At 41.4% G+C, this 17,080-nt stretch overlaps 1 protein-coding gene across 11 annotated transcripts in view; it reads right to left on the bottom strand.

Annotated features, from left to right (window-relative positions):
* NAV2 (neuron navigator 2) overlaps positions 1-17,080 on the bottom strand; it is a 372,985-nt gene that overhangs the window by 86,743 nt on the left and 269,162 nt on the right. For all 11 annotated transcript variants that reach the window (XM_039724986.1, XM_039724990.1, XM_039724991.1 and 8 more), the window contains 4 exons: positions 15,853-16,954; positions 12,480-12,592; positions 9,086-9,194; positions 6,176-6,571 (listed from right to left, as the gene is read on the bottom strand). In XM_039724986.1, coding sequence (XP_039580920.1) covers positions 6,176-6,571; positions 9,086-9,194; positions 12,480-12,592; positions 15,853-16,954 — 1,720 coding nt within the window. The remainder of the gene's footprint in view (positions 1-6,175; positions 6,572-9,085; positions 9,195-12,479; positions 12,593-15,852; positions 16,955-17,080) is intronic.

Below are 17,080 nucleotides of genomic sequence, written 5' to 3'. Positions count from 1 at the left end.
AAAATCCTAATCACTGCTGGAAAGGAGGAGATACCTGTTCCACCAACACGTAAGACAGGAAAAATGAGAATATGCAAAACTTAATAAGTATATATTAGTTTCATAGTTTATTTGGAGAAACCTCTCACTTATGCTATTGGTAAATCACCAATAGCATAAATCGTGCTGATTATTCAGTCTAGAAACAAAACAAATTCATCTCATTAACTACTTAATGCTCAGACCTTTTTCTATGAGGAGAAAAAAAAAAAAGAAATCTGTAGCAATAAGTGGCTTCTGTAAAAATCAATACTCTTCTGTCTGGAGATGTATTAAAGCTGCCTGGCAAACAACAATTTTTGGGCACCACTGTCCAAGGCTAATTTTTTTTTTCTATGTCTTCTCAGCTTCAAGCAGTCTGCAGGTAAGGAATTCCAAGGATGGTGCAGCCTGTAACGGAGCTGGGTGGCTGCAGCTTCTCCACATCCATCCCCACATCCAGAACAACAGCTTCTGACAGAGCTTTTGAAGAAACCAGTTTCCTGTGGAATGAGCAGTCTTAGATACACATAGTCAAAGAGAAGCTGTCAACACTTAATATTAGACTGAAAGGAAGTGTCTCTCATAATGGCTGCAGCCATTCCTGCTCCAGAGAAGTCTCCAGTGCATGATCCTCTTTCCAACACTCACTCCGTCAGCCAAGGGCACTTTCACCTCAAGGAGGAGGCCTGCTCCACCATGGCTTTTAAAGCTCCTTTTAAAATCTAGTCAGCCCAGACAGACTGGGCTGGAGTCAGACTGGAAAACACTCAGGAGGTCAAATCCTTTCAGGTGTGCAAATGCCACTCTGGACCCTAGGGAAACACAGGTCGAAACTCACACCCACCAAGCACCACCACCACCACCAGGCTGCTGGCAGCTGAAGGCCCACCAGAATCAGGCAGTGGTTCAATGGGGCTTTGCACATGCCAATTTTGATTTCAATGCCTAAATTCTTTCTCAGAGTCCAATGCAATTGAAATCATAGAACTAAGCTATAGAATAAGTGATCCATTTTTTCACCACACTCTTAAATTCTGTTCAAGAGAGGAATGAACTGTCACCAAACAGGATTAAGAAGGGGGTGCAGCTTCTCCAGAGGTTTTCAGCAACATCAGCAGCAGACAAAGAGTAACTCCACAGCAACTTTGCATTATTCTCTCCTGCCAACTCTTTCCCTGCAGATGATCCACATCGACACAGTGTGAATGACTGCATCCCCCTCTACTGGCTAGCCCCAGACTGGGACCCTATTTTGTCCCTTAGAAGCTGTCCCTCCACTCAAATTACAACCTGTTGGCACTGATGCAGTAGCTCAAACACTGCTGAGGTGTTTCTTACAGAAAAAAGCCCAAAATAGGGTAACTGCTATTAAATGGTATTTTGGTAATTGTTAACAGTAGGTCAGCGTATAGAAGTAAAAATACAAAACACCACAACTATTGCATTCATTTTATTGATTAACACTACATGTGACCTAACCTGAGCATTTTACCATTATACTGAGAAAAAAGGCTGATGTATAAGGTTATAACTCCTAGGCCTATGTTGTCTTCCTATGCTGAATCACACTGCAAGAAAGGTTCTATGAGAGCATGTGATCTGAAATATCACTTGAGATAAATGATAAACACTGTCTTATTGATGAAGCTGACACAAGAACTACACCTCAAGTGAGTGCAATATTTAAGAATACTTAAAACAATATACAAAACTAATAATATTGAATATGCTTGTGCAATATCATACTCATGTCTCCTGCAAAGAACTGCAAGTACAGTTCTTGGAGTAAGAATACTATATTTAAACATCTGCCATAATTTTTTCTTTTCATTTTTACAGCATGAAGTCATCTCTAATTTTAAATCCAAGCTCAGCTGCAGGTTTGTTTGCTAAAAAGTCAGAAGTTAATGCTTCCTTATTCCTTTTCACGCAAGTCAAACTTTTGAGTTTGCTTGCCCGATCCCTTCATTATTTGTGTTAATTATCCATTTACCATATATAGATCCTATTCTGCAATGTTGAAAAGTTCACTGTGTAGAAATAGTCAGCCCTAGCAAGATGAAAGGCAGTTCAAATAAATACTCTGCTCAAACACAGAAGAAAAATAACATAAACCTCCTAATGAGTCTTAGTCCTGTTGAAGTGTTAGAGCCATAAAAGGAATGCAGTTTCACCCATCCACTGCATTTAGATGAAAACTTATCACTAAAACCATATCATTTAAAGAGCAGTGTCCAGAAAATGACTAACACACTGTAACCCAAAGTGTACAGAAAAAATACAGTGACAATAACTATGGAAAGAAATAGGTCAGAAAAGCCTTGAGACAGAACTTTGAACCAATGCACAGGGCACCCAAATTCTCGCTCAGACTGAGATTAGATCAGGCACCCCTGATTACCAGCCAGCCGCAAGTTACCTGGAGCAGGAACCACTGCTACTGCAGACAGCTTAGAAGGAAAGGGTTTTGCTCACTCGCTGTTACCAACAACAAATTCTCATTAGCAGCAAACTGCAGAGTCCTCCTCCTCCTGTGAAACCTCAGCCCTAGGGGAGGTCTGTTATACCACCTGTGACTGTGACATCTAAAGAAAATGCATCACTATCTGACTTTTAAATATGACAAAACCATGGAACAGCTGCAAGAATCCTACAAATACCAACTACACTTCAACATTCAGTGAAATCAGTCCTCAACTTCAGCTCTTTTTTGCCTCCCAACAAATGTAACTCCTAAATGTAAGCCTACTTCAGAACTCTACTTCAATGATGGTTGTGGTCTGTGAAGGGCACAGTGAGAGTTTGAGACCTGAGCAGAAGCAGGGGCAAAGTCTGAGTCCCCAGCCCAAAGTGGCCTCTTCTCCCTTTCAGTATCCTTCATGCATGTTCCAAATTCAACTGTTTCCAGTGCTTGTAAAACAATCTCCAGGAAGCATAAAGGTCTGAATAAACAAGAAGCAATCATAACCCTATGATGATTGTGCATGCAAACACATTAAGAGGTTATGGAAACAGAGATGTGGAATGGGAATACATCACCACAAAATCATCAGATATGGGAAGATTAATAAAACAGTAAAATGTATCCCCCCAACAATAACCACTGCACCCACAGGAGGTGGCTGTAAGGAGAATTTTAGCACAGTGCCCCGACCATTGTTAGAACACAGCTGGAATAGCCATGCTTCTGCAAAAAATGATTTTGACAAAGGTGTGTTTGCAGATCCAAAGCCATTTCCTGAGAAAACTTGTGACCAGCACTAATCAGTATATCTACACTGTTAATTCTGCATAGAAAGCTGCAGACTTAAGGTAATGAAAACAGGGACAGAGGATTAATCAAATGAAAAGAAAATAATTATAAAAGGCTTTTTTTTTTAACCAACAGCCCTGTTGCTGCATTCCAGTAAGAGATATAAAGGAAATTAACTCTACATCTCATTAGAGAAAACTGGGCCTAAGGAGACCAAAAAAAAGATAGGAATATGTATGTTAGTAGCCAGAGGGAGACTGAAGTGGACAAAAACCTTCTCAAAAAATGCAAAAAATCCATGAGAATTAACATCCCCACCTGGGCCAATCTTTGGGGCAGAGAGGGGAGGCAATTCTGGGCTCTGAGGTGCCACATTCCAATGAGGCTCTGAGTCTTCAGCTCAGCCAGCCACCACAAGGAGTGGGCTGGGGGCTCACTTCCCAGCTCACACAAACCTGCTCATGTTGCTTCATCACTGGGTTATGTTATGGACCCTGCAAAAAGGCAACTTCTTACCTTTGATGCACCCCCTGGAGACTTGCTTAGTTTAAGAGCTGCTCTCTGTCCCTTTAGCAAATACTCTCTTCCTTAACCTTAAGAAAGCAATCCTGGTGTCTGCCAGAGTTCTGCTTGAGCAGACTCATTAAGGGAGGCCAAACGAAGCTTCCCATGACCCAGTACATTTCAGAGAAAGCACCAGGATCACAGGGCTAAACTAGTTTTTCTTGGCTATTGGATTTATTTTGGCTGTAAATATTTTGGCTTCCTTCCCTATCAGTTTGCCAACGAAAACACAGATCCAAGGTTTTCAGAGTCCGGGATTGTAGAAATTCTGAAAAATGACAAAGTGAAACACATACCAGTTAATAAAGAGCTATTCATGCTCTAAATACCCTCTTGTGCTGCTCTGCAGAGAGTGTAGATCAGCTTCTGGAAATGTTGAGCCTGTTTGCCCTACCACTGATCTTGTTCTGCAGCAAGTCACATGGATGCTTTCTTTACATGCAACCTCTCTGATTTCTAAGCAGTTAATTATTCCTCTCCCACAAAAACACAATGCTATCCTATTTTTTCTTACTATTTGAATTAAATAGACATTGGGGAACACAACTTACAGAAAAGGCTACCAAACATCTGTTTACACTGGAGATGGTAACCCAGTGTCATTAGGGGTCACCAAAGGCAACAACCTTATTTTTTTATCCTTCTCCATTAATACTGGAATGCTGTTATTGCAATTTAATACTGCAATATTCCCTTCTCAAGGAATCCACTCACATGATTACCCTCCACAGACTGCAACCCCAGGCTTGTGGGGCTGCTTGTAGCAACACTCCCTCCAAAGGCCTACAAGTGCAGCAAGTAGAGGAACCCCAAACTGCCCATCTCCCTGCCCACAACCTGGAAACGGAGTTGCATCTTTCCAACAATGGATTTACCCACAATACCAATTCTGTCCTTGGAAATTAGTCAATGACTCCAACAGTGCTATATGCATCGACAAATCAGCTCACACTACTTAGCAAAACAGACTCCTGTAGCTAAAGACAAAAGATATGGAAAAGAAAAACTTACTTGTACACACTTTTTGCCCTAAGGACCTTAAATTGAGATCTCATTTATCAGTATGTGCTTACTACATGAGTAAAAAGTGAAAAGTATCTCACTCCTTTAAAAACCAGTGGGGAAAAAAGAATCAGATACTCAGTTAAAGATAGCCCAGCACCCAAGGCCAGGAGTGAGGTAGGGTGGATTATATTACTCTTCTGCTATGTTAATCATTCTGGGTATATAACTCACTGCTTTGGTGACAGAGGTACCAACTCGCAAAACCATTTTCTTGCCCAGAATCTAAACACCACTCTTTTGCTTTCAGACTATGGAGACTCCCAATTTTTATCCTGCAGGATGACCAGACACAGAAAAGGAAATCATACACAGAGATGAGCAAAGGTACAGATTTTTCTGACTAAATAATTAATAAATTTGACAGCTTTTCTATTCTTTCCTTTTCCTCAACCTGGAATCTGAATTTTATGCACTAAGTAAAGGTCTGCAAAGACAGGGGCTCCTCTTTGAGCAACAGAAGATTGAGCTGACACAGTTCTTCCAGGGGTAATTCTCAGCTACTACTCAAGGTGTTTTATGGAAACCACGGTAGTATACAGAGTTTACTTTCCTCACTTCCAGACCAAAACTACAGCAAACAAAAAACAAACAAAAAAATCCCACCAAACCAAACAAGAAAAAACAAACAAAACACCAAACCATTTAAATCTCAAAGGTAATTTTTAACATCAATCCAATGCCAATGTACTTGAGCTAAGAAAAAATTACTTTTACAGTAGGAACTGAAAGTAGACTAAATTGAAAACTGACTTTGGAGCAAAGAACAAATGCTTTTTCCACTCAAGGCAGAGAAAAAATGCTGATGTAAAACCTTGTCAATAACTGTCTATCACTTCATATTTCTGTACACTGACTTGTTCTTTAAACCTGTCTCTAGCACATACTACTACTAACACAGAGATGCAAACTCATTTCCTTCCAGTGAACTAGCCTGTCAAAGTTGAGGCAGCAAAAGAGTTGAGCGAAGTACAAATAGTGCCTCACTCCCTCCATCTCGTGGGCACAAATGAATGTTGCAACCACTGTGAGTCGACTCTGGAAAACGTTTAATCACATGCCAGAGTATCTTCACATCTAGGGATACTTTCTTAATGTGCACTTAAAAACTTGAATGTTGTTTAAATCCCTCTGTGATAACAAGCTGTATCTCCAAAGACCCATTAAAATGAGTAGAATATCTTTGGTGCTGGCATTTATTTCTCAAAAAAAATCACAGAAATACAGGGCTATAAATGGAACAGAAGAGTCACATGAAGTGAGGCGTTAACTCACCCACTGGTGATGTCATCGGCCCTGATGTTCTTGCCCAGCACATCGCCATCGCTCATGTAACCAGTGGCATCCATGGCGATACCCTCGAGGTCCATGTCGTCACCGGCCTTGTCGGCGATGTCCACGTGGCAAACGCCGCTGCCGCGCGTGGCCAGCTGCCGCCGCAGCGGCGCTGAGTACAGGTAGCGCGCGGCGCCCGGCTCAGCGCTGACGAAGCGGCTGGCGTTGCCCCGCGGTGGGTAGCCATTGCCCATGGATGGCGCATCGCCAGCCTGCAGCCGTGGGCTGGACTGGCCCAGCCGCCAGGACAGCGGCGTCGGCCGCCCCGTCAGGCTGAGGATGCTGCGGCCGCTGATCTCGGTGGTGACGTTGGTGTCAAATGTGGTCTCCAATGTGCTTGAAGGGAGAGATGTGGATAAAATCCCTTAGGGTTTCAGCTTTTACATGCTTGAATTCCTGTACTGCTTTAGTGTATAACTCTAAACTCCATATGGAGTGTTAGTTGACTTCACATTTTGGCCAAACAAAATGATCCCTCTAGACCTGAGATTCAAATCACCTCACTGCCTTGGGCCCGAAAAGTATAAACAAAAGTGAACTGAGGGGGAGCAAACTGGGGGTATATGACATCATTACCTGAAGCTGTAATTGGAGAATTAAGTGCCAATATGTAAATGGACCAAACTTATACCTATCTGAAAAACTCATGGCCATCATTCATTTGGGTGTAACCTCTGGAAGGCTTCTGACTGCCCAAGGGGTGCCTGCTTAAAGGCCTTTAATAAATACCCACTTTATTCCCTTAATCTTGTCTAGCCTTTGTTCCAGGTAGCCACCCCAAGGCATCAGACACACTGGATCAAATGTGGCTCTTACAGAGAACACTGTGTGAGATTTCAGGTGCTTCCAAGGCCCAGAACGCTCACACAGTTACTGACTATACGCAACAGCACTAACAACTGACTGCTGCAGCACCTGGGGAGATCCTTTCCTTTCACTTTTCACGTCCTTCCCCCCATATTCCTAAAGAGACTCTTGTACCCAAGCCACCATACATGCATGCTCTACATACAGAAGAAGACTTAAGCAGGACTTCAAAATGGATTATCCACAGTATCAAAGAGTAACTTTCTCACCTTCAAGCACACATAACTCTATTACACTACGGTTTTGCCAGTCTAGGCAAAGAAGTGGGATAATAAGCTGACTAAAGGAAAACCTGCTGAAGTTCTATTTTTCTAAAAGATTTCCTTTTATTGTCTGCATTCATGATAATTTTAACTCTGGAGATGTGCCCAGCACCAAAGGGAAGCTACTTCTCCAAGATGAAGAGGAGTAAATGAAAAAGGTAAGAAGAAAGCCCAATTTTTTATTCTTCAGAATATATTTTGTATATTAACAAATCAATAATGAACGATGAGCTGCTTTGAAGATGTTCAAACCAAAATCAGAAAAAAACAATAAATTGCTCATATATTCATGAGTTATGTGTATTTTAAAAAATACTGGCAATATTTATATATGAAACCCTATAAATGGGACTACACCATGAGTTTTTAGGTGATGTGTACAGATTGCAAGACTACACCCTAAATACTCATAGCTGAATTGCAGTCAATTTATTTGAGGCTAATCCATAGCTGCAACTTCTCTTACCCACATGAGCTCCTCTTTTCCTTTCCTGCTCAACTAAGTGCTACTTTTTAAAATTTATTGTGGGTATTAGTAAAAATAAACATCATTGTACCCTTCCCAGTGTTACATATAAGCAAAAACCTCTGTATTCTCTGGTTATAGTAATTAAACCATGAAGAGCTGTCACATTAATTGAAATTTTCAAAGAAAAACAGCTTTGGGATTCATCTTTGCAAGCTCTTCTTCAGTTTTAGATACAAAGCCAAAACACAAAGCGTTCCCCCAATAAACTCATGTAGGGCTGGGGTACAAAGGTAAGGCACCAAGTGTTAGGTAGGACCCCAACCTCATTAGGGGCCAAACAGCTTATTCTCCAAAACATCCTGTTCAACACTGCAAAGATCTAACTTACAAAATGTTTAAATGTAATAGCAATCTTTGTTTATTTACAGTATATTTTAAATATTGCTGAAGATTTGCAAATGCTGCTTTACAAAAAAAAAAAAGGCAGTTTAATTCAGGGGATGACTAACAATATTAGAAGAACTTGTTTGTCCAAAGTTTGGTCAGGAATTTAAGTTATGCACTTGATAATATGGGTCAAGCACAGTTCACCTCTCACTTAAACAAAATATTACACATAGGGGGAGAGAGGTGTAATGCACTGAAATTACTCAACGGTAAGAAGAAACATTTTGAACTGTAACTTATATTCAAACATCACCTCACACATTTAATAAGAAGTGATTATTCTTGACTTTTGAGTCAATCCACACCCCATGCCATCCCATCAATTCCTCTTCATACATCTCAATAACCAGCAAACATTTAAATTCTGTGCATTAAAGACAAAAATCACAAGATCAGTATCTCCCACTGTCAGTGTTAATAATTTTTCTAAGGATGCAGTGCAGGTGTAAGAGATGTAAAGTAGAAGCAGAATTCACAGAATGACTGGGTTGGAAGAGATCTCCAAGATCACCGAGTCCAACCCATGCCCTAACACCTCAACTAAACCACATCCAGTCTCTTTTTAAACACATCCAGGGATGTGGCCCCAGGCAGGCCATTCCAGTACTTTATCACCTTTTCTGTAAAAAACTTTTCTTCCTAATATCTAACCTATATTTACCTAGACGCAGCTTGAGACTGTGTCCTCCTGTTCTGTCAGTTGTAGCCTGGTGAAAGAGACCGACCCCCACCTGACTACAGCCACCCTTCAGGAAGTTGTAGAGAGTGGCTTCCATTTTGTTACGGACCCAGAAGTGCCCTTACCTGTGGGTGACCTGGGTTCCCCGCAAGCTGGACATGGTTTCCTCCAGGTTCTGCCGAAGGTCAGCGATGTTCTTGACAGTTCGCAGCCGCCGTGTCTCTGGATCCTCTCCTGCAGGGAAAGGAAGCCATGAGTAAGGACCAAGCAGGGAACAGCACAGAACTGAGCTGCTGCCTATGCATGACTCAAATGCACTTTTCTTCTGACTTTTTAAGCTGGTTAGGATTGAGATTCCGTTCCTCTTGGCAGGCACCTGCCATCATCACATCCTGACCGAAATAAGCTCTGCAGGGTTACCCTCACTGCACAGGCTGCCTTTGAGATGTTGTCAACTCCGTTTAAATTCTGGTTAACTTTCAACCTCATTAGAATATACACTCCATCAACACCACTCTTTCTGTCTCATATATTGACACAATTAACGTTAACCTGACACAGGCAATTTCTCCAATGCTGTGTTTTCACTAGATCTTCTTTGTCCTATAATAACAGCTTTCCATAAACTAAACTGTGCTGACTGGGTGGCTGCTCCATGCTGAGTGATGTTTCAGGTAAAATAACAAAAGGTCTTGCTTGTCAACATAACACAGTTAACTGTTCCTAAAATGTGCTATATGACACAAAGTTGGGGGATGACTTAGTTTTCATAGCATTTAGAAATCCTGTTCTTTAACGACTTTGTTCTAAAATACATTCATGTCCTGCTCCTTAAAAGTAGAGTTTATGTACACAAAAAATAAAGTCTTCCTACTGTTTCAGCATAATTTCATTTTATCAAATTAATAATTTAATTAGTGCTTCAGCATAATTTATTTACGTGCTCTCAGCTGTCAATTCAGAAATGTTTTGGTTGCTACCTCAGCTGCGCTTTATAGGGTTAAATCCTCTAAGAGGCTAAAGAGATGTGAATTTCTAGTAGTGCCACCCTATCCTTTGTAAGCTGAAAGCTGAAATAGTAAACCTCAAAAAAACTGTCACAAAGCTTCTGTTGGACACAGAAAGAAATTCTTTCATTCTAAAGGATTTACAACTCATGACTAAAGAAAATATCACAGTAAATGTAAAACTTTTCACATTTTGTATCAGCCTGCTCTGTGCAAGTGATGCATTTTTGAGCAGCCAGGATGCTGGGCACCCACACAATTGCTAGTTTAGATGGATATCTATACATTACACACAACAGAGGTGTGAAGAACCATATATAAAAAAAGCTGTTGTTGGAACTTTCTACACTCTTTGCTTTAAATTTCATGTTTCTAGAAGATGCCAGATTGGTGGCACAGAAAATCCCACTCACACACTGTTGCCTACAAAGCAGCAGTGCTACAAACTACTGACCAAAATGCTCAGTGCCCATGTGAGCATTTTTCTTTTAATCAGTCTCTAGTCTCTGGGAAATCATCTCCTGAGTTACAATTCACTTAAGCCAGAGGGTCAAACAATTATGGTCTGGCTGGACTGAAAACGTCCACCTAACAAGACTGATTACTTTAGCCAGTGGGTCTCTGGGACAGAAAACATTTTCTATACTTGTGGATCTACAAATTTTTGTAGTAAAACACATAAAATATTTATAGGCCTTCAGCTTAACAAATGTCACAGTGCTCTTTTACAGATCATTTCTCTCACAGATGTGAAGGCAAATTGTAGGTAACTCCATAGGAAAACACACAGGAGACAAACTAAAGCAATTTCTACTGAGATCACTCTTATGCCTAAATTGATACTGAATTTTCACTTAAATGGCATTCCATTGCTTAAATTGAAAGTATACTTTAAAGACAGATATTGGATATTTGGCCCCTAGAGCTTAATTCTGAAATCACTTAGCTCCTCATGAGCAGGCAGCATCCTTAAACGATTCCGCTTCTATTCTTCCCTTCCTATGCTCTCTTTTGTTTTATATGTGCTTTTAAATTAACAGCATCAATAGCTGCTATGCAGGGAGAGAAGATATCTGTGCCTTATTTCTTCTAATTCATTTGGGCTGAGGGACTATTTTGTTTAGTTCTGTTTTCCCCAAGGCCCCTCCATGGATGCTGCTGTCTGTCTGGCTGTGCACAGCTGGGGTTTGCATCTCCCTTGTTTGAGTTTTTCAGCTGTCTTCCACCTCTGGATGCCAAAATGTACATATTCTAGTTGAGTAATAGTTACATAACATCTTTCATTAAAGACTGAAGACGTTTGTGATCTAGAAGCACTTTTCAGTGCAGGCTGAAATACATCCAGCCCAGTCAATATGATGATTAAGAGGTAATGCTGAAAAAGTTTAAGCAGCTGGACACTGCGTTTCTTACTTGCAACTCTCATATTTAAATATGAACCCAAAAATGTTCTCGAGGATTTTATACCTTGTGCCTTTTATCTGCCTTTTATGTAATTAATTCACTTATGCATAAATCGCACACACAGATATGTTCACTTAGGCATTCCTGCAGCCCTTTTCCTCACCAGTGATTCTGCCTCTCACCTTTGCCATCAGCACACAGGTAGTATTGATAGAATATGCAATGCAGCATGAAATGAATCTCCTTGTGAAACTTTTAGTCATATCACTTTTCCAAGGAGGGCATTTGGTTTCAAACCCCACATTAAACTGGGGGACACCAAGACTAAGTAGATGGAAAAAAACTGAGAGATTCTACAGATGAAATATCCTGCAATAGCACACAGTAAGCAAAGTCATAGATATTGCTGAAATGGGGACAGGAGGAGATCAGACCATGACCTTAAAAACACATTTTAGATCATATTAGTAGAATCTAGTATATTCTAACTGAATATGGTTTCTGAAAATCACTGTGTTATATTGGTAAGCTTAATTAATTTTTTTAACTAGCATATACTTTTTACAGTAGCAGGAATTCTAGATATATACACCAGGTACTTTCTAATTTAGACTACTCATATTCTAGCCACAACCAATTTCAGCCTCTGTATACTGGACACAAGAGTGTAGTTGGATTTTGTTGCCCAATTGCTGCAAAGGCTGTTTCTCAAATTGATCAGATTCATGTGAGTGATAGGAAGATTCCTCCAAACCAAAACTCCAAGGAAATGAACACAGTCTGTTCTGTAAGCTCCAAAATGAAGTTTTAAAATCTAAACAATGCATATGAAATGCTTAAGAATTATTAGGAACCTTATAGTAGTTTAATCCTAAAAAATGCTGCACATCTCATTAAGCAGGCAGAATTCCTGGTGATTTCAAGAAATTTGGGGAGCACACTTGTGCTGAACTTAAGCATCTAGAGTTCAAATTATTGACACCCGGTTCACTGCTGAAAGAAATAAGAGTTATTAAGAATGAAAACAGTAGGAATAAAATCAACCTGCTGTAGCCCATTCTTATTTAACCAGACCACAGCCAGTAATGGGTCATGCTGCAAGACCTACCTGAGAGATCTTCAAGGGCAGGCTGGGCAGTTTTGACATAAAGAGCAGAATCCATGCTGACTCCTCCTGTGCTGGCCTCCGCTGTTACGTTCCCTTCATTGTCTGTCTGAGATCTGGAAAACAAAACAAAACAAGGATGTGCAGCCTCTCTCCATTCAAAGTATCTCAAGTTTAACAACGAGACGAGTGCACCTGCCATCAGCCACTCTGTCCCACTCTCCAGAACACACCAGCAGACTGGTTTTACATAATTCATTGGTCCCATGTTGAATTATGTCCTAGAAATGCAAACAAGCACTCAGCTGTAAAAAATAAAAAATTCATAGTCAAAGATAGGCTTCACAGCTCATCAGACGGGGTCTTAAAACACTTGGATTTCCAGATGTATCTTAATTATCAATAACAAAAATTGTTGTGGCTAATCTGATCCTGTCCAATAAAGTCTGTATTGCATGAAGATAAAGCAGGGAGCATGTGATGTCATGTTACACTCCTGCTAGGTTCTCTTCAACATCACTTCCATTTTAAGATAAATCACTGGGCAAAACCAACTTCAAACTCCAATTTATTTTCTGATATTATGGCTGTCAGGTAATGAAACGTGATGTAAGGATCTACTGTCAGATTTGAGTAAGATACTGTGACTCATTTCACTTTACTAATTGTGCTGTGTTTTGCTCAGAGCCACACCAACAGGCAGCTGGAAGTTCTCTTGCCCCAAGGGCAAGTGCTGCTGTAAAAAAGTAAAGACACAGTGGGGAATTACTATTGCAATGCTCCTAATTTCACCTGACTCTTATAGCCGGATGCTCTGCCTGGAGTGGGTGTAAAACAACAGGAACGATGCCCTATTTACAGAGTTGTCTGTGGCAGAAGGAGAAGGGGCCTCTTGCTCTTTTGGTGTTCTTTTTGTAATAACACAAAAACCAGCCTGACTCATCAACCCCAGAGTCCAACCTCCCCATAGGGAGGTGAAGATGTGGCAGACCTGGTAAAGTACCTGATGAAGGAACCAACAATGACACCACTGATAACTGGAGATGCTGGGCTGACACAGCTGGCCAGGACACACATGACTGACGCTCACTTTGTACTATAAAAGCCCAATTCCACTCTTTAATGACAAGGTTTTCTAACACACCCCTCCTCTGAGTATGTGCAGAGTCCTCCTTGAGTGGGGACATCCTGCAGGGTGAGCAAAAGAGATGTGCCCACAATCATTGGTATGGGTGAATAACATCAATCTCTACTGAATAAGTGTTTTAATATAACTTCAACATAATTCCTTTGATATTGTTACAATAATAGTGAATTATACTATACTAGTAAACATGGCTGCCTGTACTGTGTAGTCAATAATTCTGATTGAGAACTATTAGTCTAATCATTATCGAAATTAATCATTTATTTTCATATAAATATATCTGGTTTGCCATCCTTAATCCTACAGTACAGTTGAGTTACATGAAGTTCAATTACACCTATACAATCCTTCAGACATGAACAAAGTTCACAAAGTCTGGTGCTAAGCCTGGCTCCAGCTCCATCAAGAACTCCTCTCTGAGAAGGAGTTTAGAAAGCAAGGGAGTCCTTTCTACACCTCTTGACTCAATGGGAGAGCTTCTCTAATAAGCATTGTCTGAAACTCCCTTTCTGCCAGTGACAACCCTATACAAAATGCAGGACAATTTTTTATGTCTTTTGCTTTTAAAACCGCATCAAACTCAAACAAAAAGTCTACAGGCAGCTGAAAAGTACAGATTAAAGTAACCTAACTGATGTCAGAAAACACCTGAGCCTTCTACTGCAATGCATGAACAAGTGCATTTTGCAGACTGAAATAATGCCTGGATAGTAAATATAATAATGTGTTATGTTTGCCTTGCAAACCAAAATAATCTGGCTTTTCTCTTTCCTTTTAAAGCTAACATGATTACAGAGTTTCGCCTTTTTTCCTCCAGTGCTGAAAAGTAAACACTCTTTTTTAATTTTCCAGGTAGTTTCATTCCTGGTTTTCGTAAAAGGTCAAATAAATACTGTGTGGAGTTTATCAGTATGTTTAGATTATAGAAAACGTATGGACTGCATCTGCTTTTACACATTAGATAATGATATCTGTGTTCAGACTAAGATCAATACCAACAATGAGGGAACACTGTGGTGATAAATTTAACAACCCATCTCAAAAAAATTCTGCTTCCCAGGTACCCTGGCATTTAATTGCATACACACACGGAGAATTCTCAAAGGAGTCAGAAGACTCAAGAGTTGCTCTTCCTATTCTGCATTCCTACACAGGCCTTTGGCATCCCTCTCCTTCAGGCTCATTCCACTGACATTCACTCTTATGCAAAAGATGTGACTGACCATTTTTTATGCTACATCAGCCAAGAGATCCAAGGCAAAAATGGGCACAGTAGAGCTGAAAAAACCATGGCACAGGGGCAACAAAAATTACCAAAGATCATGAACAGAATCTCTACAAGTGAAAGCAAAAGAGGCTAGGACACCTTAGCCTAGAAAGGACACGTCTTAAGGAAGGGAAGGAGGTGAGAAAGCTCTTTCAGATCATGAGCAGCATGATGAAGACAGAGCAAACACTTGCATCCTCTTATTATGAAAGAGCTAAGCAGTGTCATGAAACCCCCATCAGATGGCTGTCCAAACCAAAAATCCCATCCTCTGACTGAGAAACTTGTGTCCCAGTCATGCTGTGTCCTTAAGAATCCCTGCTACTGATTTCCTTCTTGTTACTTCCCTACTATCCCTGGGATACTTCCCTTATGTATCCTCTACTGCCACTGTCACAAAGAAGGTGCTTCAAACAGAAAACTGACTAGACAGAGCCTAGCTGTGACTTCTTTCGGCTGCTCTTTCCTTGTCTCAGGGTTAACACATACAACAGCATAGACTTCTTGTCTGGCCTTACTTAAATAAAAGTATTTTTATTTTATTTTTGTTTTGTTTAATTTCCAATTCCTGCTTATAGTGAGGCAGCTCCACCACTGTCAGCCACAACAAAGACCCCCAGAGCACCTTGGCATTGTTACAACTTTCAAAGCTATGGTGCACGAAACAAACCTGATACATGTTCTTGTACCCTTCAGAAGAGCAGCACCTGGTCAAGGAGGTGTTCAGATTGTCATCTTTCCTGCTAGCAACACCAGACACAACCATTATTCCCCCTCCTATCACAACTTCTCACACAGCCTTCACCATCACTTTTTGTGAAAATGCATAAATTGCCTACATTCTTGAAGCAAGAGACTTCTCCATGATGTAGTGTTTACCTTGCTGCTTCTCCCCCCCTGGAAGCGTCCAGAATGATCCTTCTGGGCACCCTCTCCCACAGCCCCCGGGGTGCGTCCCGTACCTGTACATGAAGGGCGCGACGGTGGCGGTGTTGGGGTGGCTGTATTGCTGCTGGGGATGAGGTAGCTGCACGCTCACAGTGTTACTGCCCGTGCTGTGCGTGGTCACCGCGGGCCCGCTCACCGCCTGGCTGCTGCTGCTGCTGTGCAGGCCCCCGACACCCTTCCCCTCGGAGGAGGCCAGGCTGGACGAGGAGCTGGAATGACGGCTGTCCAGCTGGGACTTCTGATGTGAGAGCCCCATGCTGGCTTTCCCGCCACGGCTCCTCTCGCCTTCCTTTGCAGGAACAGGGGCGCTTGAGGATTTCCCTGTGGTGTTTTTCATTCCTGGTTTTGGTATTCCGCTGTGCGAAGGGGCAGAGGCCTCCTTCTTGGCACTGTTCAGCTTCCCTCCTTTAGGGATAAAGCTTGCAATCTTGGAGGACTTTTTTGGCATCTCTGTTGTTGTTGTCTGTGCTGTCTGTTCTTCTTTAGGTTCCTCCTTCAGCTCCAGCTTCTCAGTGATGGATGTTCTCTTTGTAATGTCTTTACTTTTTTCCTTTTCTTTCTGTTTCTCTTTCTCCTTCTCATTACTCTTTGGAGAACTTTTCTTATTAGTCAGCGCACGGCTGAAAGTCCTTTGTGCAATTCCCTTGAGTGCAATTTTTGGGCTGCTGGACATCGATCCTGGGTTGCTCAAATTCTGGTTGGTGGCATCGATTTCTTCACTCTCCTCAAAGCTGAGAAGCGCCTCCAGCTTTTCACAGCTGTTGTCCCGAGAGCCTGGACACTCTGGTGTTGTCCCGGACACTCCTGCTTTGGACCCCCCTTTGCTGTTGAAGAGTTTTAGTTTTTCCAGCATGGATTTCTGACCATTGGGAGCTGTTTTGGTGATTTCCGATGGCTGCTTTGGAGGCTCCACTGCTGGCTGCTTCACGGTGAGCATGGAAGACGTTGCTGTGTGCTTGGCACTGAGGGACTTGCTGCGCCAAGGTTTAATAGCAGAGCTGGGCTGAGGGATGGCTGAAGAGTTATTGCAAGGAACAGCACTGCCGCAGCTTTGAACTGAGGATGAGACATTTTCATTCATTCCTGTGGGCTGGGAGGCTGTGCTGTCTGCAGGCTCTGGAAAAAAAACAGAGAGAACAACCCAAAAAATCAACATAGTAGTACCTGGTATTAGAGTTACTATGAGATACTTTCTGTAATGAAACATCAAGAATTTCACACTGACAACATTAAAAAGAGACA

Source organism: Passer montanus, unplaced genomic scaffold, assembly GCF_014805655.1.
Source record: "Passer montanus isolate IOZ18808 unplaced genomic scaffold, ASM1480565v1 scaffold54, whole genome shotgun sequence".
Lineage (NCBI taxonomy): Eukaryota > Metazoa > Chordata > Aves > Passeriformes > Passeridae > Passer > Passer montanus.
The sequence above is the reverse complement of the archived record's forward strand: the minus strand, read 5'-3'. Positions and strand labels throughout refer to the sequence as shown.